We start from the raw sequence: 24,953 nt of genomic DNA, 5'->3' as shown, positions 1-24,953 counted from the left end.
TATCGTTCATTGATAGCTATTAAACCTGTTGGATATTAAAGGTTTGGAGGCATCCACAGAGAAACAAAGCTCTACAAATTGAACTTTACTGGGGGTGCGTCTAGCAAGAAGGCAAAACCAATAAAGAGCTTGTTTCTTTCTGCACACTTCCTGCTTACACTCCGCATAAATCTTGTTAAAAAACGGAAGGAAAAAAAAGAAGAAGTTTTAATGGTAGAAATGTGCCAATCTTATTGTGTATAAAGTGATGGGAATACACATAACTCACACCCGACATGATGGAGCATTAGTCTGGACGGTTTTTAGATAAAATCCTATGGAGAAACAGTGAAATGTAATGTTAAGATGGCCAACAGATTTGAACAGTTTTGTTATTTACCAACAGTTTAAATGATGTCTGTTCAAAGCAACATTTTATATCGCTGATAGAGAAATCTTCAAGGTTCAAAACAACGTTATGACGTCTGTTCAAAGCAACATTTTATATCGCTGATAGAGAAATCTTCAAGGTTCAAAACAACATTTTATATCGCTGATAGAAAAACTCGCTTGAAGATTTCCATTGCAACCTAATGATTCTATTTGAACTGTTCTATCACAATACATAGGCTTGAAGGGAAAAAAACATAGTACGCAATTCAGAAATTTGGATGATTTTCTTTAACAAAAAAAAAAGATTAAAAGTTGGCAGAAATCTTTTGTTGTTTTCAGGAACACCTGGATAGTTTATTGTTTCAGTAAAAAAAAATATGATCTATCTTTTTTGTAGTCATTGATATTTGTTTAGAAGTATGTAGATTGTGTGTCTTGTATGTTTTAAGTATGTATATTATGTGTCGTGTATTTCACCTGTCTGGTTGAAGACCATGCGTGTTGGTGACACATTTCCCCCACCCCTCAGTGTTAGATAAGCCTGCCTGGCTAGTGTGATACTTGGAAACCTGAGGACAACATATGATTGACAGGTGATATACTCCAGGGTGATTAAGAACTGACCTACATATTCTATCTACCCACTAACCCTACCAGACAGGGACATGGACAAAACAAAAACTCCTCACGGCTGGTCAGCTTAATCCTTGTACAGAAAAGCGTTATTTATAACAAATTCCACAAGAGGGAAAAAAGTTTGTGATATATCCAAAAATTATAATTGGTTTTAAGATAAATAATGTTCTGAAAAATTCTGGGATTTTGATTTAGTTCATAATAGTAGAAATTTGTATGAAGTCTGTTTGTCTCAGCTTTGAGAGTTAGGTTGACAAGTCTGATTTGGTTTTGTAACTATATCATTAGTTCAAAATATTGAAAATATATGTAAAGCGTTTAATATTTATGGTGTACAAAAAGATTCATCTGCTTATTTGAAAGAAGATATATGAATGTTTGAGAAATACCTTATGTCTCCAGACATATTAGGATAATGTTACTTAAGGGGAAGGTGGATGGGGAAAAAGAAAAATATACCTTCATTATCAACGATTGTTGAGGCCACAAAGTGATTCTTTAGGACACATTCTGTGTGTCCCCCGATCTATAACAACCCAAGGTTACCTGGGTACACCTTTATAGTATATACCTAACGAGTAGAAATAACCAGGTAACCATTCAACACTGCAGCAAATTGGATTCAAAATTTATTTCCATTCATGTTCTTACTAATGCTTAGGAGTCTCCGTTCATCCATGCTATTCTGACAATGCAATAGAAATTTCATTCAAGCATACTCTCATTCCGTGATTTAGAGCCCACATGATTTAGAACCCACATATCGATAAATGAAAATGTGCCTTATGGATTCAATTCACATTCTCCAGGTTTTTTGCTTCATTCCTAAAACTGAAGGAATTCATTCTTTCTCAAAGGTTTTAGGTCAATCTTCTGAACCGATTACTTGACATAAAGGTATTTATCCTGTCTTTGTTTATTTCTTCTCCCAACTTAGCTGTCGGTTTATTTGAGGTGAATGGAAAACCCTGGTCCCCAGGAAAATGAGATTATAAATCCAGAGACTGCCTATAGTCAGCAAGGGATCCGTGGTCAAGGACATTGTCCAACTTTGACAAATTTTTGTGGTTGACCAATGGTCTAATCTCCAAACTCCAGACAGGACTCTGCGTTATAATAACCCCTTGGAGGGGAAACACTCGTGTATATATAGTCTTCTCTCTATCGACATTTTCCTGTTGTTTTCGCTGCTTTTCTCCAGACCTAGAAAACATGATGTATTTCGTTTCACCCCGATATAAATCTTGTTTATCGTGTAGGGTGGGAAAATCGGCAGCTATTATGACACGCGTGATTATTTCCCTTCCTCTTGGGTAATCTCGTCTATGTGAGTTGGAACATATGTTGATTTTGGGATGATGAATGAAACTCTGTAGCAATGTATTTTTTCACTGGTAGTTTGGAGATTCACAACATGTATATGGTCCACAGAAATGTTTCAGGCTCTATTGCATTCATCTTTGAGTGACATCGCCAACACAAGTGTAAATAACTTACAACTGCCTCCTGTTTCAGATATGATGAAATAGGGCTGGTGTTAAATGATGTCTGTCCACCGCATTTCTGTCTTTCAATATACATATATAAATAAATACATAGGCATTAAAAAAAAAACTATGGAATGTGACACACTTTATAACTAAATTGACCAAGAATTATTCATAATATTTTGAAAATCTCAATCAACATTTATAAACAATTTTCTTAATTTGAGTTCAGGGGTAAGGGAGATAACTGAGAATTGAAAAATAAAATAAAATAAAATAAAATGATGATATTAAATACAAACGTGTTGTATCTAACATCACCATACATACCTCTGATAAATAATTTCTTCAAATTTTGATCAGTTTTGATCAATTGTGATAGATTGTATAAATACTTTGCTATTTACATATTAATTATATATAAATACACTGTAGGTATGGATTTCTTCATCAATCTTCTGGCCTTGCACAGTATCAGAAACCAGCATCGCTTGTGTTCAGACAGCTGTGTTTACGACTTACCTGAATTATTAATGCATTTATAAATAACTCTAATTACAATGTGCCATGAACACAAATAACGGCGGTAGTTATTGTCAGACTTTCTGTCGAAGGTCAAGGCTATATCCTCACTGCAGATTATCATGTAAGAAGACTGAATAAGTCATTCATGATTAACAAACATTTATTTAATATATATGAAAATGAACTCTCCATATATTACCATGGAATGTTGATATCATGTGATTAGTTAATTCATAAATGTCCTCATTGAAGAGGACATGGAATTAATTGCTTTGTACGCATTCTTTAATTTGAATATGTCCTTGTGAAGGTTCTCCAAATGTCCGGCGGTGCTACTACAGTAAACAATGTCATCCTTCATGTGTTGGAATTCCAGGAATGCCGTTCCTGTAACCATGGCGTCATTAATTGTTGGTCATATATGTAAATTAAGGTTTGAGTATGATGTGTTGCTGTGATATTATGTACATCAGTGTTTCGGCACGGATGATTTTTTGACACCTGTAGTCTAGCCGTGAATTGTTATTTAAGTCCTATCGTTAGATCGACCATTTTAATAAGGATGCGATTAAAAAAAGTAGCGAACATCAAAGAAAATAGATTTCACAGGAAATTTCCTCCAAGATTGAAAGCGGCAGTGAACAGTGGAGGGGATACAACCATATCTACATTAGCAGATATCAAATCTGACATTTTTCTAGGCCGTTGTTCAGCCTTCATACACATAATGTAACTGGTCCTACAAGTTTTGTCTGGTTACACAAGCCCGCCTAGACAACAGGTATCGTACACAGTCGCGGAAAGTTAAGTGGGGTCACCATTGTGATGATACTAGCTGAATCAGGACACATTCATGACTGACGTTTATCAACAGACAATAGGAGGTTTTTCTTGTTGAAATTGAATCATGAATGAGTCCAAATCACGTAGGTCGGGTCAGATTGTAAAGAAAGTCGCCTTACTAATATAGTCATCAAGACATTTATTGAATAAGTTCAGCCATTTTCACTTTCCACCCCATAGAGCATACAACTTTTTTTCCGTTTGATTAACGCATTGAAAGTAGAATTGTCGAATACATTGGACAGATGCAGTATTGTGTAGTTTTACTTAACCAGGTGAAAACCTGTGAAACTGCTCAATTTTATCACAGGTAACTCACAGGTAATTTACTAAAAACACTCTGTACCTTCAAGTAAGTTTTTACCAATGGTTTTGTTGTTGTGAAATTCAATGAATTAAATTAACATGAAAAATCAATGAAATTGTGAATATATAATAAGTGTTAACTTATGCATCCCATCTTGTTAAAGAAGTATTGCTATGGTAACTCGTTACTTATGAGAATCACCAATGATGTGGTATTATAGCTGTTTCTCACCTTTGCATTAACAAATCACCTGTATTGGTAGAATTCCTACATAACAAAAAAAAGGTTATGATTGAACTGTTGGTTAACATGTGATTTATATTTAGACTTAATTCAATAACTTATCGTTAGACCACCTGTATGAGTGTTTCATCTGTATGGAGAGTTGAAAATATCAGTATTGAATATCTTGTAAGGAGCGGAAAACGTGATTATGAATGTATTCGATTTCAATCTGCTTGACACATTTCAATGTAATCTGAATAATTTCCTACTTGAAAAGAGTTAATAACCTGTTCTTAGTTCTCTTCCTTGTCAGCTTAGAAATGGATTTGATTGGAATTTTTGTAGATTTTTCTTTCCACCTAAAATTGCTTTGGATATGATCGTCAGGTTTATAGGCAACTTTTGTTGCCGACATCAAAATATTCAGAAGATAATCAATTTTTGAAACACATTAAATTTCCCAAGCTGACAATTCAAATGAAGATTAAGCTGTGTGGATGTTTTGTATATTCTGGTAGGTGAAAAATTGACATGAACCATTGAAATGAAAATTGCAGTTATAATATTAAGTGTTCAAAAGTTGGAAAAGAAACATGAAAGGAAGCATTTAAGCATTCAATAAAAACTACAAGATTATAGGATTTCAGGTGTATGAGAGAAAAAAGAAAAGAATGGAAAGATTATGAAATTTAAATGTGCTATGTCACTAAAGTCAGACCAAATATATAACTGGTGTTTCTATTAATGTGATATAAAGGGCACCTGTCTCGCTGTCCCGAAGGCCACCAGCATGGCAAATTACAGATGACACATTTAGGTGTACTCTGAATAACTTATTTGTGTCTGTAGAAGGATTTATAATACCAAATGTTAAAGAGAGTCGGGGTTAAGTTACAGGCCCCCCCTACCACCCAACCTATATTGGGAGACAGTCTGATTAAAATATTGCAACGATATTCATTTGAAACTGTTGTGATTGTTAGTTGTGATTTTTAGCTCTACTATCACGGTGTGTCATCAGTCTGTCGGTAAACAATGTCGTGTTGTGTCATCAGTCCGTCGGTAAACAATGTCATGTTGTGTCATCAGTCCGTCAGTAAACAATGTTGTGTTACGTCATCAGTCCGTCAGTAAACAATGTCGTGTTACGTCATCAGTCTGTCAGTAAACAATGTCGTGTTACGTCATCAGTCTGTCAGTAAACAATGTCGTGTTACGTCATCAGTCCGTCAGTAAACAATGTCGTGTTACGTCATCAGTCTGTCGGTAAACAATGTTGTGTTGTGTCATCAGTCTGTCGGTAAACAATGTCATGTTGTGTCATCAGTCTGTCGGTAAACAATGTCATGTTGTGTCATCAGTCCCCCTATTGTTACTGTGGCGGAAAATGAAATAGTGAGTAGAGCATGGTCCATTATTGGTCCTAAACAAAATCCATGTATCAATCAAGATGGCCACTATGGCAGCCATCTTGAAAATCTTGTTTTCACTACTGAACGGATTGTTGTTGGAAGGACTTTAATGTGCATGGTCCTTACTGAAATTTTTATGTGTGTCAGATAAATGCTGTCACATTACCACCACAATAGTTCCTCTATGATCAACATACCCTCTGGCAGCTCTTACTTTCTGTAAACGTTTTAAAGGTAGTTACTGTTCATTTTGCAGTTGCTTTTTCTACATTCATTCTACTCGCCATTGATCATAAAAAAAAAAAAAAAAAAAAGTAACAAACTTTAAAGAATCTTTACATTATAGCCATTTTTCAAGGTATCCATCAGAAACTGGATACATAGGTATCATGTATAAACATATGAACAATATTTTATTTTAAATTGATTGACCTTTTGACCCTTTATGTGTTACAGAGGCGATGAAACAACTTGCCACACGTCTTGAAGGTCCCTTCAACATTGAATCAGTCGTGGATCCCATTGACGTACAGATCTCCAATGCCATTATGACCCTTCACGACAACGGAGACGAAATCAGCGAACAGGTAAAGAGCAGTTTAACCCCTTGTTAACGCCATCCAATTTCATAAAACCTAGATTCCAAAGGGAATCATTTGTCATTCTCACAAATCATGTCGCCATGGAGATGATTTTGAAAGACAGGTAGTCATCTAATTGCTATGGTCACCTGTCAACAGTGCCCAGTTGACCTCTGCCACATTTTAGATATATATGGTTTATTCTCTTAAGTCCTTATCGGGGATCGCAAGTATCGGGATGGCATGGTGTTGATGTTGTTGTCTGGTTTCCATAGTGATGGTAGTTGACGACAGGAGAAGTTGTGTCTAGATATCTACACCCCAGAACCAATTACTGGTTCATGTATACCTTTCTTCACCTGTGTTGTTGGTACAGTAATCTGGAGGAGGAATATATCCACACCCAATGATAAGTCTTTCCTGTGTTAGATAACAACATCACCGTATAGAAGTGAATGTCCTCAGGCTTCTGTACAAACACAGTCTGTTTCCTGTCACACTGTTGGTACCGATGTTGGGGTGGAGAATTTTTAGTCATTTCTTTAATTAGATGTTGCCTTGGTCATTTCTAAGAAAAAAACTTTCTTATAAAAATACATGAAAAATGTATCCAACATTTGATTTGCATTTAATCTGATAATGACTTCTTACTACATTCTTTTTTCCAAAAAAAAACAATGTAATCCCCATAAACATTTTGAAGATTTTTTTGTGGGATATCATCACTTTGATTCCTGCTTCTGTCCATCTAACCCTATCTTTCTCCCCCCCCCCCCCCCTTCCCCAACCTTTCCCCTGCTTCCTTTTCATTTCCTCCACCCCCTCCTTGTCCCATTTTACTTACTCCTGATCCTTCCAATGCCAATGGCCAATTTGTGCCAGAAAACATATGGCTGGTATTAAAGAGAGTCTGCAAGGCAATGATACTGTATCTAATCGTGTATAAATAGAGCTTCTCGCGATTTAAACTGGGTCATATATATCTATAAAAAACAAACAGATCATCCGTCTCTGTGACAGATCCTGCTGACTTTTCCTAGCTAATTTAGAGGATAATACACAAATATATTTATATTAGCGTGTGTACAGAGGATAAATAATATTGTAACAAGCTTGTAAGTGAGAGGTTGAAGTTCCATCAGATTTATTGAAGCTGCTTGATCCAGTTTATCAACATTGAGGAGACTACTTGTAGTGGTTGATCAGTATTGATTGGAAGACTTGTTTAAATTGACATGTTTCCATGGAAACCAGTATCTTTATTTCGTGCTGTCTGTAGTTAAGATTAATGTATGTGTTTGTATTATATGTCTTATCCATAGATTTAAGTTTAAACAGGATAGAACAAGACAGGTTGTTGTTCCATTGCGACTAATCTCGAACTTCTAGATTGATTTCTGACAAAGAGTTCCTCTGATGACGTAGCTAACATAGGACATTGCACCCAGAGGTCTTTAAGACCCATATTTAATTTTGGAAGAGAAAATGTAATTTATCGGTAAACACACTGACAGGTGATATCAGAACATCTAATTTGGATAGCCATTCCAACCCTGTTAGGGAGATTCTCACTATCAGTGTAAACAACTTATGACCTCTTGTGACTTTTGATCTGCAAATATTGTGAAAGATTTCTTAATGAAAAACAAGCAGATTCTGTAGTAGTTAGCAGTTAGGATCTTTTCTGGATAGAATTGATAAAGACATAGTACCTAGTGCCTATAGGCTTTGGTAGTGAGGAGTAGAGAATTTAGCTAGGGTCTGTATCTAAGGAATGAGGGAACTTACAGAGAGCCTGGTTTAGCCACAGTCTGTATCTAAGGGGTGAGGGAACTTACAGAGAGTCTGGTTTAGCCATGATCTGTATCTATGGGATGAGGGAACTTACAGAGTGCCTGGTTTAGCCATGATCTGTATCTAATGGGTGAGGGAACTTACAGAGTGCCTGGTTTAGCCATGGTCTGTATCTAAGGGGTGAGGGAACTTACAGAGAGCCTGGTTTAGCCATGATCTGTATCTAAGGGATGTGGGAATTTACAGAGTGCCTGGTTTAGCTACGGTCTGTATCTAAGGGATGAGAGAACTTACAGAGTGCCTGGTTTAACCACGATCTGTATCTAAGGGATGAGGGAACTTACAGAGTGCCTGGTTTAGCTACGGTCTGTATCTATGGGGTGAGGGAACTTACAGAGTGTCTGGTTTAGCCACGGTCTGTATCTAAGGGATGAGGGAACTTACAGAGAGCCTGGTTTAGCCATGATCTGTATCTAAGGGATGTGGGAATTTACAGAGTGCCTGGTTTAGCTACGGTCTGTATCTAAGGGATGAGGGAACTTACAGAGTGCCTAGTTTAGCCACGGTCAGTATCTAAGGGGTGAGGGAACTTATAGAGTGCCTGGTTTAGCCACGGTCTGTATCTAAGGAATGAGGGAACGTATAGAGTGCCTGGTTTAGCCATGATCTGTATCTAAGGGATGAGGGAACTTACAGAGTGCCTGGTTTAGCCACGGTCTGTATCTAAGGGATGAGGGAACTTACAGAGTGCCTGGTTTAGCCATGATCTGTATCTAAGGGATGAGGGAACTTACAGAGTGCCTGGTTTAGCCACTGTCTATATCTAAGGGGTGAGGGAACTTACAGAGTGCCTGGTTTAGCCATGATCTGTATCTAAGGGATGAGGGAACTTACAGAGTGCCTGGTTTAGCCACGGTCTATATCTAAGGGGTGAGGGAACTTACAGAGTGCCTGGTTTAGCCATGATCTGTATCTAAGGGATGAGGGAACTTACAGAGTGCCTGGTTTAGCCACAGTCTATATCTTAGGGATGTGGGAACTTATAGAGTGCCTGGTTTAGCCATGATCTGTATCTAAGGGATGAGGGAACTTACAGAGTGCCTGGTTTAGCCACGGTCTGTATCTAAGGGATGAGGGAGCTTATAGAGTGCCTGGTTTAGCCATGATCTGTATCTAAGGAAAAGAAGTAGGGAACTTCACCAATTTGAAGGATCAGTGATAATCACTTTCATTAGTGACCCAGGTAATGCTTAACATCTTTATCAGGTTTTCTGCACAGTTTTGATTTTTCTGTCCCACACGTTTGAGAACCCCCTGATGATTGAGGATCTGTGTCAGTGTTAAACATATCTTTTATGGAAAGGTTGAGTTTTGATCAGTGTGTCTGTCATATATAACTGCAGAACAGGAACTTTTTTAAGTGGCATTTGGATATATATTTTGACAGTTGTTTGCTTTAAAACGATGACGGTAACCTTGACATTTTTCCAGTATCCCCTTATCACTAAAAAAAAGAAGAAAAAAAGAAACAGATTTGGTTTGAAATTCACTGATTTTGATTTTTTGTAGCCGTTTTATAATTTCAATTTCAGGAATGGACTATACTGTCACTCACAATATAGGGAAAGGTTTCTCATTGGATACCATTATGTAGATAGAGCTCTTATTTGCAATTGAAATTCCATTTTCACTGATATTCATTTAGATTTTAGATAATTCCTCTGACATCAGATGTTTTCCCCGTTAGTTACATTCTTTCTGTAATCTTGAGTTCATGGTGAAACCATAGGGTTTCGGTCTGATAACAGGTATTTTCTACATGCAGAAGATTACAACATCATGAAAAATACATGCCGAGCACCTGAACCTCACTCCAACCCCTTACTCCTTGATTTTCTCTCCGAATTCTCTCCCTAATCGCCTAACTGTAATATTTCAGATATTTGTAGGGGGACTAAAAGTAGTATTTCTATGTGGATTCAATCTTCAGCCTCCATTGCTTGTTATCTTTAAGATACCGACATGGACACATGAAGTATACTGAGACGAGGTACCCCACAGGGATTTCAATTTAATTCCATTTGCTCCTGGCCTGTACTTGTAGATCTCGATCACAAGCCCGGAGCCCTGACTGTTGAAGATCACTGTAGATAGCTCACAGGAGTGATGGGTGTGTGTTATCGGTGATATATGAGTAAAAGAGTTCCTCATAGATTACCTGAGTGTATTGTACTCCATTAAGTTTTCTATTAATTTCCCCCGCTTTGGGCCCCCCTAAAAGAGTATCTGTTGGCAGCCCAGGTATAGGCCTCTCTCAAATTATATGCATGCCTGACATTCCAATCTCAGAACGAGGCTAAGTGAGTACAGCCACCGTAGCAACGCATACACAATGGCTTCCAGTCAAGCTACATGTAGCAAAAACAAACAACATTGCTGTGTACCAAATTGTGTATCTAATGGAAGTTATGGTGATTCTATTCATTTTCACCATATTCCAAAAGATAAGGAGATCAAACAGCAGTGGATTGTAAAAATAAGAAGAGATGAAGGGCCATTATTCAAGGTAGGTTAGCCGTCACCTAATGCATGTAAACGCATATTTTTTTCAATCATTTTCCCTTTTTTGTTATTTTTCTTAAAAGTGACCAGTGCATGTCAAGACATATATAATACAACACTTACAAGCAGTTTAAGTATTTCATAAAATATTTTATTAAACATGATATAAGTGTTCAGTTAATTACCGTAAATATCATAGTAAATGTGCAGGTTGATATACAAAAAAAAAAAAAAATGTATATATATATTATAGATTGCATACATACATACAACAAATGGATAATATACATGATTTTGATAAATCAATTACATTTTACAGGTATCAAAGTCAACAGTCGTTTGTTCCAAACACTTTAGTCAAGATGACTATAAAAGCTGGACACCTGTGAGGAAGCTTTTAAAGCCAGGAGCCATTCCATCAGTATTTAACTGGAATGATAAACCAAAGACAAGGCGAATTTTGAAAAGGAAAGTTCCATCTCCACTTAGTCAACCAATGCAAAGGTAAATATCAAATGATTATGATACGAAAACATTATCTAATATAGTAAATAATTCCAACACAGTTATAACTTATATACGTATACCTCCAATATGCATGTAGTGTATACATTTTCTTTATATTACAGTAATGAGACGATGTGTATTGAGACACAAGTGGAAGAAGAGTGTTGCACAGATAACACAGAATCTGAAGAAAGTAGGACAAAGAAGAATAAAATAGAGACAGAGTTAGAAACAGCCCAAAACAATATCAAAAATCTTGAAGATATACTGTCTGAAAAGGAGAAAGAATTGGCTTGCTTACGTCATCAGATTAGTATTGAAAAATTTTGTGTCAATAGATTTTCAACAGATGATTCTCTAATTTTATTTTACACTGGGTTTCAAACATATTCCCTTTTTCTTACATTTTTTGAATGCATACAGCCAACTGCTAAAAACATGCAGAGTGCATATTATAAAAGTAGTGAAACTATAAGTCTTAGTGGTAGAAAGCGCTCTATGTTGCTCATTGACGAGCTTTTCTTATTTTTATGTCGCCTTCGTGCAGGATTATTAGAACAAGATCTGAGTGTTCGATTTTCATGTTCTCTCCCAACCATCAGCAGGAAAATAATAACTTGGGCAAATTTTTTATACTTTGTTTTAGGCCAAATTCCTATATGGTTATCTAAAGACCTTATCCAAACTCTTATGCCCGACTGTTTCAAAACTTTATATCCAAGAACAAGAGTGGTAATAGACTGTACAGAACTGAAAACTCAACAACCTTCTTCCTTAGTTCTCAACTCTCAATCATATTCGAGTTATAAGAGTACCAACACTTTTAAATGTCTATTAGGGGTAGCTCCTCACGGGGCAGTTACATTTATATCTCCTTTATATACTGGCTGTATTTCTGACGTAGAACTAACCAAACTATCTGGCCTATTGGATTTGTTACAGCCGGGAGATGACGTTATGGCTGATAAAGGATTTACAATTCGGAAACTTTTGCAAGAAAAAGGCGTTACCCTTAACATTCCGACATTCTTGAGTAATAAGAGACAATTTGATACAAGTGAAATTCAAAAAACGGAAGAAATTGCAAAACTACGCATTCATATTGAGAGAATGAACAGACGTATTAAAGAAAATCATTTATTTGACTGCCCAATTCCTATTTCCCTTTCTGGGACAGTTAATCAATTATGGACTGTTGCTTGCTTATTGGCTAATTTCAACGGACCCTTAGTAAAATCCTGGGCTGTTTAGTTAGACATTCATCAGAAATGCATCCTGATTATATCAACCATACGTAATCGTAATAATAGCACTACAATGCCAAAATTCTTTCCTTATCAAATAGAATGTTAAATGAATATTCTTGTATCTTTTATCTTGTTGATTTATATCAGAGGAAATGATTGAAATAGAAGATATCTATTTTAGACTTTACATTTTTCCAAACTTCTTCATTGAAATATACAGTTTCAAGATGGTGATCATTTGGACACCAAACGAAAAAGTCACACCAATTCAGACCTGTCACAGCCAACTGTGTTAGTATTTGATAATAGTAAGAGTGATTTCTTTTGAGTTTCAAAATACCATCATTATCCTTAGTTAAATAGTCAGTTTCTAGAACACTGTCTTTTTGGGGACATTTAACTTCCAACAACCCAAATACAGGGAACATTTCTGGATTGTATACCTTTCTATCTGGACTTGCAGCTAGCCATGGTGCCCAAAAATTTACAACTACTCCACATGGATAAAGATTGACTTTACCGTTCTTTTCCCTTCCATAAGCCTCGGCTGCGATAGGTTCACACGCTATACCTCTTGCCATTGCTGCCGTGGTTATGTTTTTTACTGTTTTGAAACGTTTAGCAAGCAAGTCTTCATTTTTCCTTCGCTTAAATACTTCTCCTACTTTTGATGCTGTAATTCTGTGTTTCCTAATTTGATGCCATAGTGGCGTTTTACTTTGCAATCTAGTTTGCTCTTCAAATCTGATAATATTGCCCATACTTAACTTTAACCCTTCCAGTATGATGTTTTTGTCTTTTGATAAAACAGTGTTAAAATCATTTTGCATTGTGTTTTTAAATGGCAGAGACGGAAATGAAATACCATCAAATATATTTAAAACATATTCATTTTCTAATTTCTGCTGAACACCCAAAACAGAGCCTTGTGGTACTTTGCCAAATTTTGATTCTACCGCCGGTACGTTCATTTGTGTTAAAGAAGGGAGAATCAATAAATTAGGTGATACTGAGGATAGACTTCCATACTTTGTGTCCCACTTCACATTTTCTCCGCGAATGGGGTTGAAAAGGGTTGTTTTCAGATTTTGATTAGTCGTGGGCAAGTCCAGTGCGGATTTCTTTGATGAATACCCGCTTATCTCTAAATCCTGAACAGCCTTTCCCTGGATTTTCTCCCCTCTTGGGACATGCCAAGTCTGTGGCTGAGATGTCTTCGCAATTTCAACCGGAATAGCTCTTTGACCCATAATTTTGAATTTCGCAAGCTGGTACAGAGTTCCCACTACGTGTCCACATGCTCCTGACATTCCTATAGGACAGGTACAATCTGCCTTACTCACTTCAGGAGTGTTGATATCACCGAAACTCACCTGTAATGTAATAATGACATTTAAACATTAAATCATGTTTACGTAATGGCAAATGTGTTATGTATTGGTTATCTGTTTCAAAAGTGAATGACACGAAATAAATGCGTTGATATATTTACCTTGATTTGGTGTGGCGAGTCATTTTTTCTCTGGGAGCGGTAACATTTCCCTGTTACCTCACAGCCTGTTCCGACTGGTTTTACTGTAAAATGATTTTAACCTTCATAAGTATAACATATACAGGTAGAATAATCTATTTTCCATTTCTGGACATGTACAAGTCTAGTAAATTTGGGTGCTTAATGGAGTAAATAAGGTTTCCATTTTCTATTTAGAGGACTGACCCTAAAGGGCTGTAAGGAATAGGTGCAGTTTTAGATAAGCCTTTTTGTTTGTATAAATGCTTATCTATAATTACAATGAAATTAATGACAAGGTGAGATCAGTGAGGGGCAGCTGTGAAATGTAAACAGACTGGACCCAAGTACAGTCCCTAAGGCAACAAGGGGAGAGCAATTCGAGATGCTGATAATGAGGTTTAGGAATGGCATCCCCCTTATGTAATTATTTGTTTCTGGTCCTCATACATTCTGACACCCTATATATATTACATGTAGCAGTGTTAGTAAAGGGATGAGTACCAACATTTTAATGTTGTTTGGCCTTAGCAAATGAAAGAGGACAGAGCAGGTACTGAATTTGGACAACCACTACACATGAACATGGGAATATATATATGTAATTGCAAACTTACCTCTAAGCTCTTGGATATATCCTTCGCTAAAATACTTCAGTCCTTTATTCATGCTCTTCTGTCCAGAGGATTTTTTTTGTGATTGGATATAGTTTTCAACAAATGAAAAGGTAAGTGAAGGAATTAAATCTAAATCTCTATCACTGTATGATGTAGCCATAGCTGCACATGTATATTACTAGGGACGCTTCCTCACTTAGCCTCGTTCTGGTTTAAACATGAATATTCATGAGGCAATATTAAGAAGGGTCTATTGGTGGTGTTCTATAGAGGGAGAGGATCGACTTGGAATTAAAGTTGGCAGCACACACCTCACTTTTGTTTGAGATAGACCTAATACCCCCAAGTCCTTCCTACCTACACATACTGTAGGTAGGTCTAGTCCCGAGAATCCATCACACCAAGATAGTCTATAAGTAGACATAATCTGCTCACCCTACCACCACCACCACAAAGTTCATCATAGACTTTAGGTAGTCCTATCCCATGTCTGTTTACCCAAAGTACTTTTACAGTTATCGATCATCACAATTTTTCAAATACAGTGCATTCCACTTAATCGGGTAACGCTTAATCGGGTATTTCGTTTAATTGGGTAAAATTTCAAAAACCAAAACCATTTTCTCTTAAATCATGTTAAAAAAATTCGTTTAATTGGGTTGGAAAAGTCGTATTTTTCGGTTATTCGAATAGAACAATCGGGACAAAAAATAGAAATGCTCCGATTTTCACGAAAGTCATCGCGTATTTCTTTAAAGTTTTAGACATTTATCAACATATAGTGTAATTTTGATGGTTCAAATGTCAAAAAACAGTTAAATATTACCTTAAACGGTAATGTTATGTCGGGGTTTTGTCATGTTCAGAACTGTGTTGTTGTTGATTCTGCCTCGTGTGGTTTTTCCCCAACAGGAAGTCGACTAAGAATTGTGGGTAAAATTAAATGTTATTTTTAGAGTCAGCAGCAGGCAAAACGTAATGGGGTTTTAAAAGCATAATTAAGCGACTAGACAATTAAACTTTTACGTCTGGGATGTAAAATCTTCGAAGCAAAAACCAAAACAATAGGTTTTTACCTGGGTCTGATATTGCTACAGATCGATTGATATCGCCGCTTACTGTATGTGGCGAATCCAAAGTGAGGGGTTCGCCACGGGGAAATTTGACGACACCGATACACAGGTGAGTTAAAAATCAGTAGCGAGCAGTAAAAGGACAGACGCCCGACGTTAGCTCATAATTCCTATTCAGGTTAGGATTAGAACTGGTTAATAAAAAACATTACATTGGATTTCGTGTTGTTTTATCAGTGACTGCCAGTGTCAAGTTCATATAAATTTATACCACAGGAAACGACCTAAATAAACTCGGTTTCTCCGATCTCTGTGCTTTGGTTATTGGAAATAATATGGAATATTTTAAACTTCAAAGCGAACATAAGAATGTCTCTATGATAAACATAAATGATTTTAGATGTAATTGTCGGCGAGTCCTTAGATCGTATGTCAAATTAGGAACACACGGATGAAACAGGGATGCATGACCCCCCGATTTGAGGTGCTACGATTGTACTGTGCCGCGAATAAGAAAATCATTAAGGTTTTGTTATTTTAATACACACATTTTTATACAATTAGTAATAGTAATCTGACAATTTGACATCAGTAAAAGCACAAACAAAAACACCGTTTATTAACAATAATTTTCATCCAAAATCGACCCAAGTCTGACTACCATTACGGACCAAATCCAAGATGGCGACGTGCATTTCGGCTTATCGGGTAAGTCGGTTAATCGGGTAAAAAGTCCCCGCAAATAGGCAACCCGATTAAGCGGAATGCACTGTAATCCATGATCGATGATTGATCAGTCATACCAGAAAGTGACATCTACCCAGTAAATTAAACAATTAAATGTGGTGGTATGTTTAGAAATTCTGTTTTAATACATCAAGTGAATTAATTTGTATATGAGTCCATTTATTCACTTTTCAGGTCTTCTGTAAATTTAAATAACTTTAAAACTGTCATGATAATATCAAAACCATGATTGATCACAGAAAATCATCTAATCACTCCTAATTGTGTTTCCTGCCTGTATTGGTGATGGACATGATGGTTAAAGTGCATTAAAATCTGTACATAATCTGTATAATATGTTGTAGTGAAGTAGTATTAGTCTTTGTCATATATAAGCATGACGACAGAGTGAAGTAGTGTAAGTCTGTGTCATATGTAGGCTTGACGACAGCACACTCTGCAGTGAGTACCGACAGAGTGAAGTAGTGTAAGTCTGTGTCATATGTAGGCTTGACAACAGCACACCCTGCAGTGAGTACTAGTCTCTGTCATGACTTGACTACAGTGCCAGGCTATATATAGTGTATTGGATGTTGTGGGTGAGAGTTTATGGTCAACACAGCCTTACTGACACTTGTCCTGATGTGATGGATGACTTGCCTGTCAAGTGGACAGACTCAGACAGATGACCTCACACCCCCACATGGTGAACCTTAGATATAGGCCAGTTTGTCTGTACAGAAATCTCTGTCAAAATAAAAATGATCTGTTTGTGTTTTGGTCATAAACATTGGTAACTTATCTATAAACTGAATCGGCAACAAAAGATTATTTTCCCCTCCTATTCCCCAAACTCTTAATATAAATATTTGATGCTTCATTGTGAAGACACTTTAATATTCTAGAAAAGCAGAGTGAAAACGAACATACAAAAGGACCTGAACTTAATTTTAAAAGTATGTCAAAATCTCCAAATGAATCCCAAGAAAAATCTAGATGTTCTCAAAATCTTTGAATGAATTTCTAGACAAATAAAGATAAAGATGGAGATAAAACCTGCATTAATTGTCTATTAAAGCTGCTCAACTTCAAAAGAACCAAAAAAATGAATCTGCAGAAAAATGGCCAGGGATTAAGTAGTCATTTTGGTCAGATTAACATTCTTACGCCAGCTGGAGCCTCACACATCTGGCTGACCAGGAAAATGTATGGTCAGCTGGTTAGTGTATTGACACTCTCTCATCACCTCTAAGCTGATTACAACTGGTGATCAGCTTTTCCAAAACCTTGACCAGTCATTGCCACATGTGTTCTTTAGACTTTGCTTGACCCCTGACCCCTGACCCCAAAATAACCTTTGCTTGATTTTGTAATCACGAAGTGATGATATTGGAAATAATGAAGAATTTGCAACGTTGAAGAAAAAAAAAAGGAAGAAGAAAACCCTGTCAGTCTCTATGATTTACTATGAAATATATAATTGAATGAGCTCATATGTCTTTATTTCTCCAGATTAAGCAAGGATGTAGCGTCAGTCAGTTGGGCCGATCAAAGCGCGATGCCCAGTCACCACGTGATAGGTCTACAGATAACACTGGTCAACTCCCAGACAGCATCAAAGCCAAGATCCAGGGACAACTTGCTGCTCTCGGAGGGGAAAACATTGACGGCATGCCGTATGACCCTACGAAAATGGGGGTAGTGAACAACACTGGCAAGGGGCACCAACAGTATGACTATGGGAGGTACGGCAACTCCAGGAAAAAACAGAGGCAGCAACGTCCCAACACTGCGGCTGGAACTAATCTTGACCGTCTTGTGAAAGACATCAAAGAAAAGGTAAAGTTGGCCAAGGACTTCTGGGTACACCTGCCGTACGCCATTTGTAATGACGAAAACATTTCTGCTCAGGCCGGGAATGATGAGGACTGCTGGAACGGACAGGATAGAGCAAGGTAATGTCTAAGTCAAAAGTTCAAGGTCATATTCAAGAATTAAAAAAAAAAAAAAAAGAGAAGAAAAGATCAATGCTGAACATATCTCAAAATATCAATTATACATATTCAAATGATCTTATTAAGATAACGTGTCTAAATTTAGAGTGTTGTAACATGTAAATGGTTATGTATTAAAAATCACAAACATCTTATGAACTATGTATTGTATTACCTGTTCTCAGTGTATGAGTTTGTCCCATCTGGTTGATAGGTATGTACCCGAGGTACAGAAGGACGGCATCATCAACCAAATTAACAATCCAGAGGTGGAGGTCGACGTCAATGAGGGAAATTTTGTCATCGAGCAGCAGAAGATACAGCTTAAGATTATCACCAGTAAACTCAACACTGCTTTCAATGGCGAGGAAGTGGACTGGATAGATACAGGTAAATGTTGAGTAGTGTAGGAAATCACAACTGGAATATCAACAGAAAGGGAAGATAACTAAAGAAAACAACAGATAGGGGGATAATTCAAGTAAAACAACAGAAAGGGAGATAACTCAAGAAAAACAACAGAAAGGGAGATAATTCAACAAAAAACAGGGAAGGGAAGTAGCTAAAAAAAAAGGGAGATAAACAAAAAAAACAGACTATTTTGGACAAAGAGAGGGGGCAGTTCATAAGTTGAATGATTGTTAGGAAGGGAGATAACTTGACAAAATGAATTTTTAAGAGTGTAAACTCCAGTTAACTGAACTTCTAATTAATTACAAATTAATGCAAACAGGCATTTGAAATCAAAGAAATAAAATTAAAGTAAAACACAAATAAAGAAAATAAATATGAATATTAAGGATAAATGAAGACTTAACTAGTTGTAAAGGATGAATGATTAGGTGTGTAACTGAAAATTAAATGATAGGTGGTGATGAAGTGAAAAAATAGCAAAATATATTTGAATGTGAATGAATACATATGGTTTTGGCAAAGGATACTTAAGTGTGAATGCTAGTGGAAGACATGATGAAGAATAGGACAGCCTGGTAGGTGGGCGATGTGAGGATGTGGATTAGGTCTTGATGTTTGTGTGGGGATGTGTCCAGAGTCGTGGACTGACATAACAATGTACCATAACAGGTCTGATGTGATGAGGCCACAGACAAATAAGCTCCTTATAATACAGGGAAACCATTGCTTGGAAATTAGGAAATTGTAATCTGGAGGATGAGCCCAAGTGTGAGACGTATAGTAATGTAATGTGGTTAGGAGAATCTCTTTTTGCTGTGTGTCTGTCGCCAAGTCTGGCTCTGTATTGACCCATGCTGACCGTGGTGAGTTGTGGCCAAGTGTGATTAATTTCTGCTACATATGGATACATTTCTGTCTGTGGTATTTTTAACAATCGAGAAGTCAGAATCTACTGGCTTTATACATGTCAATTTCCAGATTGTCCTTGTGTTGAATAATGTATTGAGCTCTATCGGTCAAGGATAGAAGCCGAAAAATGGTGATGTGCATATAAGATAGGTCAGGGGTCAAAGGTATGGGGACAAAAGTATAAATTACGTGCCATGTAAGCGCTTAGAGGTCACTATAGGTAAAAACTAAAAAGATAATAATGCATGCCAATAGATCAAGGGTCAAAGGTCGTAAACAGTAAAAAAGTAGGTCAACTATAGAAGCTTAATAAAATTACCATCTGAAGGTCATGGGTCAAATGTCAAAAACAGTGACATAAATAGATCAAGAATAAAAGATTACTTCAATAAGTTCATCAACAATAATCAAAAGTTAATTGGTCAAGGGGTTAGTTCCATATTTCTGTAGGTTATGTTTTAAATCAAAAAAGGAAGGTAAATAGAAAGTGTAGAAGCCAATACACACATTCACTGGGATTTTAGTGGACATTTACATGCTGCTTTTGAGAACTATTAACTGGCGAACACAAAAGACGTTTGAGGCATGAATCATGAATGTGGTGCTGTATACACTGACCACACAGCTGTGATACACGATGTCATTGGTATATTTGTGGGTTTCCAAGGACAACGGTGACATAAATGTGTCTATAAACTTGGTAACGAATTTCACACTTCCCAGTATGGGAAGCCATTAGTGGTCGTTATGCCAAATAGTCACATAATGTACAACCATATATGGGCACTTTTGTTATTTTTTTCTTGACTTGTCTACAAGTCCTAATATGGTTTTACTTACTTTTCATACTTGGCAGAATGTAATTATCAAGCGTGATACAATACATGTAAATGCTATTAGCATATGTGTTGTATTTTTAATGCCTTGTCAAACAGTTTTAGTATAGACGAAGAGAAACATTGCAGGTTAATTAGATATAAAAAAACAGAAACAGTTGAGTGTTTTGGTTTTACTGTTCAAAATGAATTATATCTGTAATTCAATTTTGTTCAATTTGCAAACTTGAAAGTCATTAACAATAGTTTGTGGTATCAATTAGACAGATTTAATTACTAAAATTTATTGAAATTAGAGTGTGAAAAGTAATTAAATTAAAATACAACTGTAATTAGTTGATTCACATAACGTCTTATTAATCCTAAATGCTATTTTTTTGGCACATTTTCTTCATTTTTGACAGAATAGTTGATATTATATTTTTCAAAAGTTCACCATTATTTGAAATTATTTCAGTATTATATTAAGTGCTTTACCTGAAAATCTGCCGTTCCTTTGCTGGTTTTCCAAATGCTTGTCAACATGTATCTATACCAGCATTGATACACAACCACAGGAATTGAGTGCAAAGATATTAAATTTGATAAGTTTACTGGGTGTTGCTGTCCTGAATCTCGCCCATATTGTAATGTTTTACAGGCGAACTATCAGATTAGGTACGCATACTTCTGATGAGCAAAATACATACACGTCTCGTGTAGATTTAAAACAAATATATTTTTGATTGAAGTGTTAAAATTTTGTTAATTTCTGGAAAATGAAGAAGAAAAAAACAAATAAGAAAAATTAAAAATTAAATATTGAGTATGTGAGGAATTGTAAGCAGGGGAGATTGTATTTGTGGTGTGTCGGTTTAAGAAAGGTTTAGAGGTACGTATGGAACTGTGAGAAAAGGGTGTGTCTCTGTCGAGGTAGACAGGGCATGCTGGCACTCTGTAGGGGGCAGTGATAACATAGTCACATAATGGATGCACATGCTTTACGGAACAACATGCATGGTAACACACAAGTGTCAGCGCAAATACTCCCAACGCTTTCAAGTGCAGTGTTCAGTGCACATGCATTGCCAAACCCAGGTCGAAACAAGTGTTCGGAAAACGTGTCGTCATTGAATGAAACATTCCACTTAAATTTATATCCCTTATGTAGTTTTAATTTCTCTGCCTCATGATTAATTCAAGATACTAGAGAGCCATATCATAGGCTTAATGTGATTACGGCTTGATAGAACAAGTTGTCTACAGTTCGGAAAAAATAATGTTGTGTTTGTTTAAAGGATTTATTTTCATTATAGTGTATTATACCACTCCAGCAAATTTGTTTTTATAACCATGATTCATGTTGCCTGATCATTCTAAATCATAAAAAAAAAAATTGGTTATTATTTATTTTTGCACAAAATCAGATTTGTACATTTAATCCTGAATTAGAGCAGCTCACTAGTGATAAATCTTGTCAAGTGAAAGTTTGGTATTTATGGCACAGCTGTCTAATGTTTGACAAATATGGTAGGTAGTTGGGATGTCTGATGTTTGACAAATATGGTAGGTAGTTGGGATGTCTGATGTTTGACAAATATGGTAGGTAGTTGGGATGTCTAATGTTTGACAAATATGGTAGGTAGTTGGGATGTCTGATGTTTGACAAATATGGTAGGTAGTTGGGATAGGTTGACTTCTACTTCACAAAATGTTTTGACAAAATTAATATTTTATAGAGAATGTTTAAAATATTTATTTATAGTGCTAGTTTAAAATCACCATATCAGATAATAAAGCAGTATCATACTAAATAATAGTGGTGATTAGGAAATACAGCACTTTTATATGATTTACAGTAACAATGGTATCAGAGTAAGAGGGAGGAATGTTATTTGATGTATATACGGTAATGTTAGACAACACCACAGGGTTAGGGATACAGTATTATTGTACATAATAGGTCACTGATGTGATCTGTATTTTATGAATATTACGGTAATTTGGTAGATACCAGTTCAGGGCTCAGGAAAATTTACTGATACAAGGTTGAAATTGGGACTTTAGGAACATTACGGTAATTTAATAGATAGCAGTATAGGGCTGTGGAAAGTTTGAAATCTGGACTATAGGAACATTACGGTAATTTGATAGATAATTGTACAGGGCTGAGGGAAGTTTGAAATCTGGACTTTAGGAACATTACGGTAATTTGATAGATAATTGTACAGGGCTGAGGGAAGTTTGAAATCTGGACTTGAGGAACATTACGGTAATTTAATAGATATCACTACCTTGCTGTACTAAGAGTATGCTATCAGAATCCATGCCAGTTCCATTACCGACTTGTCAAAGGGCATACAATTAGATTTGAGGGAGTTTAATCACCAGATATGAAAATTATGGGCACAGATGAAGATAACCTAATTGAGTATGTGTTAGGGATGTATTGCGAGTGGCAGACATTCCGATGAACTGATAGCAGGAGAGACGGCAACTCATTTATGTAATACATCATTATGTACATATGGTTTTTGGGAGAAAATGATACTCTTAACTTCGGTGATCGCTTTCGCTTGTTTTTCTTTCCACTGCCATGTTATTGACAAAGATATGTTCTATACTGTAGGCCAAACAGTTTTTTTGTTTTTAACGGAACATAATTTGTTTTTTGTGCCCCTGTTGTGATATTCTGTAATCGACTTTGTAACCTGTCCGTCCGTCATCCAACCTGTCGTATCGTCTGTCTGTCAGCCAATCAGCTGTAACTTGTCTGTCCATCAGCCAATCAAATTACAGCTTTATCACCTGGAGAGAGATGAATAGATGTTGATGTCGAAAGGGAATGGTTTTTAGGGATGGATAATGTTTTAGTGAGAAGAACCGATATATGTGGTAGCAACATGCAAAAATGTGAGGAATCAAGAGGCTTTAGAGGATTTGAGTCAGGCATATACTTAGGATCTTCTGATATAGCAGGAAATGTATTCTTAAGAAAAAGGTATAGGAGAGGTAATTTCAACTAAATATTCTGAACTTTGAGAAAACATCACAATGTAATTGCACTCTTCTGATTCAATGGTATTGTGTCTGGTCTGTTTCATAAATTATCAATCTAGGTGATAAAAAGGTTCACAGAAAATATTCTACAGGTATGTAGTGGTCGTGGTTCATTTGTTCAGAGGTATGTAGCAGTCATGGTTCAAAGGTTAAGAGGTACGCAGTGGTCATGATTCATTGGTTCAGAGGTATGTAGCGGTTGTGGTTCAGAGTTATGTAGCAGTCATGGTTCATTGGTTCAGAGGTATGTAGCAGTCATGGTTCAGAGGTTAAGAGGTACGCAGTGGTCATGATTCATTGGTTCAGAGGTATGCAGTGGTCATGATTCATTGGTTTATGTGGTAGATCCAAATATATTTGTTCAAGGATAAGGAACTTTACGATTTTGAGCCGAGTTGTTCAGTTCAATGATCATGAGCTTGATATTGAGAGTTCATTGGTTAAGAGTCCTGAGTTTGTAGCTTCCAGATCAGAAAATTGGTTCAGATCTAGACTGTGAAATCAAAAGAAACATTCTCACAAGATTATGAAAATTTTGTGTAATAGAAGCTATGCTAATAAAGGGGAGTTACTGTCTCAATCTTGAGCAAGCCATTATAGATAAGGTGGGAATGGTAAGGAGATCGTCCTCCAGTTTTGATGGAGTGCCAGTCAACAGAAAAGGAAGAGTTAGCTATCTAAACGTGTTATACAGTATCAGTGAGATGGGCTAGAGGTAATAATGTATTTCAGGTACATTATAAAACATGGACAGCATGGTCGGATTTGTAAAGTGTATCTGTGTAATCATCGTCTTGTACATGTCTGGCGTGGATTCACGGGATTCCTATAAACTGATAACTGGGTAGAGCTGAGAGGTGGTCTGATGGGGAAATAGTGCTGAAAGTTTCTAAACAAAACTATCAAAATCTGATCATTTATATATCCGATGTAACACTTCACCAACAAATGACATCAAAGGCTGAATTGAATAACAAACTTAAGTCTTGTTATCACAGTAAAGCTTTTATCTCGAATAAGATATTAGGAGTGCACTTTTCATGATAGTTTTATTCCACTGTTAAAAGAATATGATTTTCTCAATGTCAAATCCAGATTTATTTTTATTAAAGACGAAACTAGTTAACAAGTAAAGAAGTCTGAGAGGGGTGGCAATATCTCAATTGGTATATCGTCGGACAAATGCCAGCTCAGGCAGATATTTGAGGTGTCTTTTTCTATCCCTATGAATACCCAGGGTGGTTGGTGCTTGTGTTGTGGTTTTTGGGTCTTTGATGAGGTTTGGGTAGACACTTAACCTCAGTTGCTCAGAATAACATTGAGCCTCCAGTATGTTA

General features: G+C 36.5%; 1 protein-coding gene across 8 annotated transcripts in view; it reads left to right on the top strand.

The window, feature by feature from the left end:
• Positions 1 to 24,953, top strand: part of LOC117342885 (glypican-6-like) — an 82,077-nt gene that overhangs the window by 50,252 nt on the left and 6,872 nt on the right. For all 8 annotated transcript variants that reach the window (XR_004535920.1, XR_004535917.1, XR_004535922.1 and 5 more), the window contains exons 5-7: positions 6,264 to 6,394; positions 17,937 to 18,379; positions 18,633 to 18,808. Coding sequence is in view for 1 of the 8 variants with exons in the window: in XM_033905173.1 (XP_033761064.1) it covers positions 6,264 to 6,394; positions 17,937 to 18,379; positions 18,633 to 18,808 (750 nt within the window). In the remaining 7 variants the exon portion in view is untranslated. The remainder of the gene's footprint in view (positions 1 to 6,263; positions 6,395 to 17,936; positions 18,380 to 18,632; positions 18,809 to 24,953) is intronic.

Source organism: Pecten maximus, chromosome 14 (genome assembly GCF_902652985.1).
Source record: "Pecten maximus chromosome 14, xPecMax1.1, whole genome shotgun sequence".
NCBI classification, from domain to species: Eukaryota; Metazoa; Mollusca; class Bivalvia; order Pectinida; family Pectinidae; genus Pecten; species Pecten maximus.
This window is presented reverse-complemented; position numbering and strand designations above follow the sequence as displayed.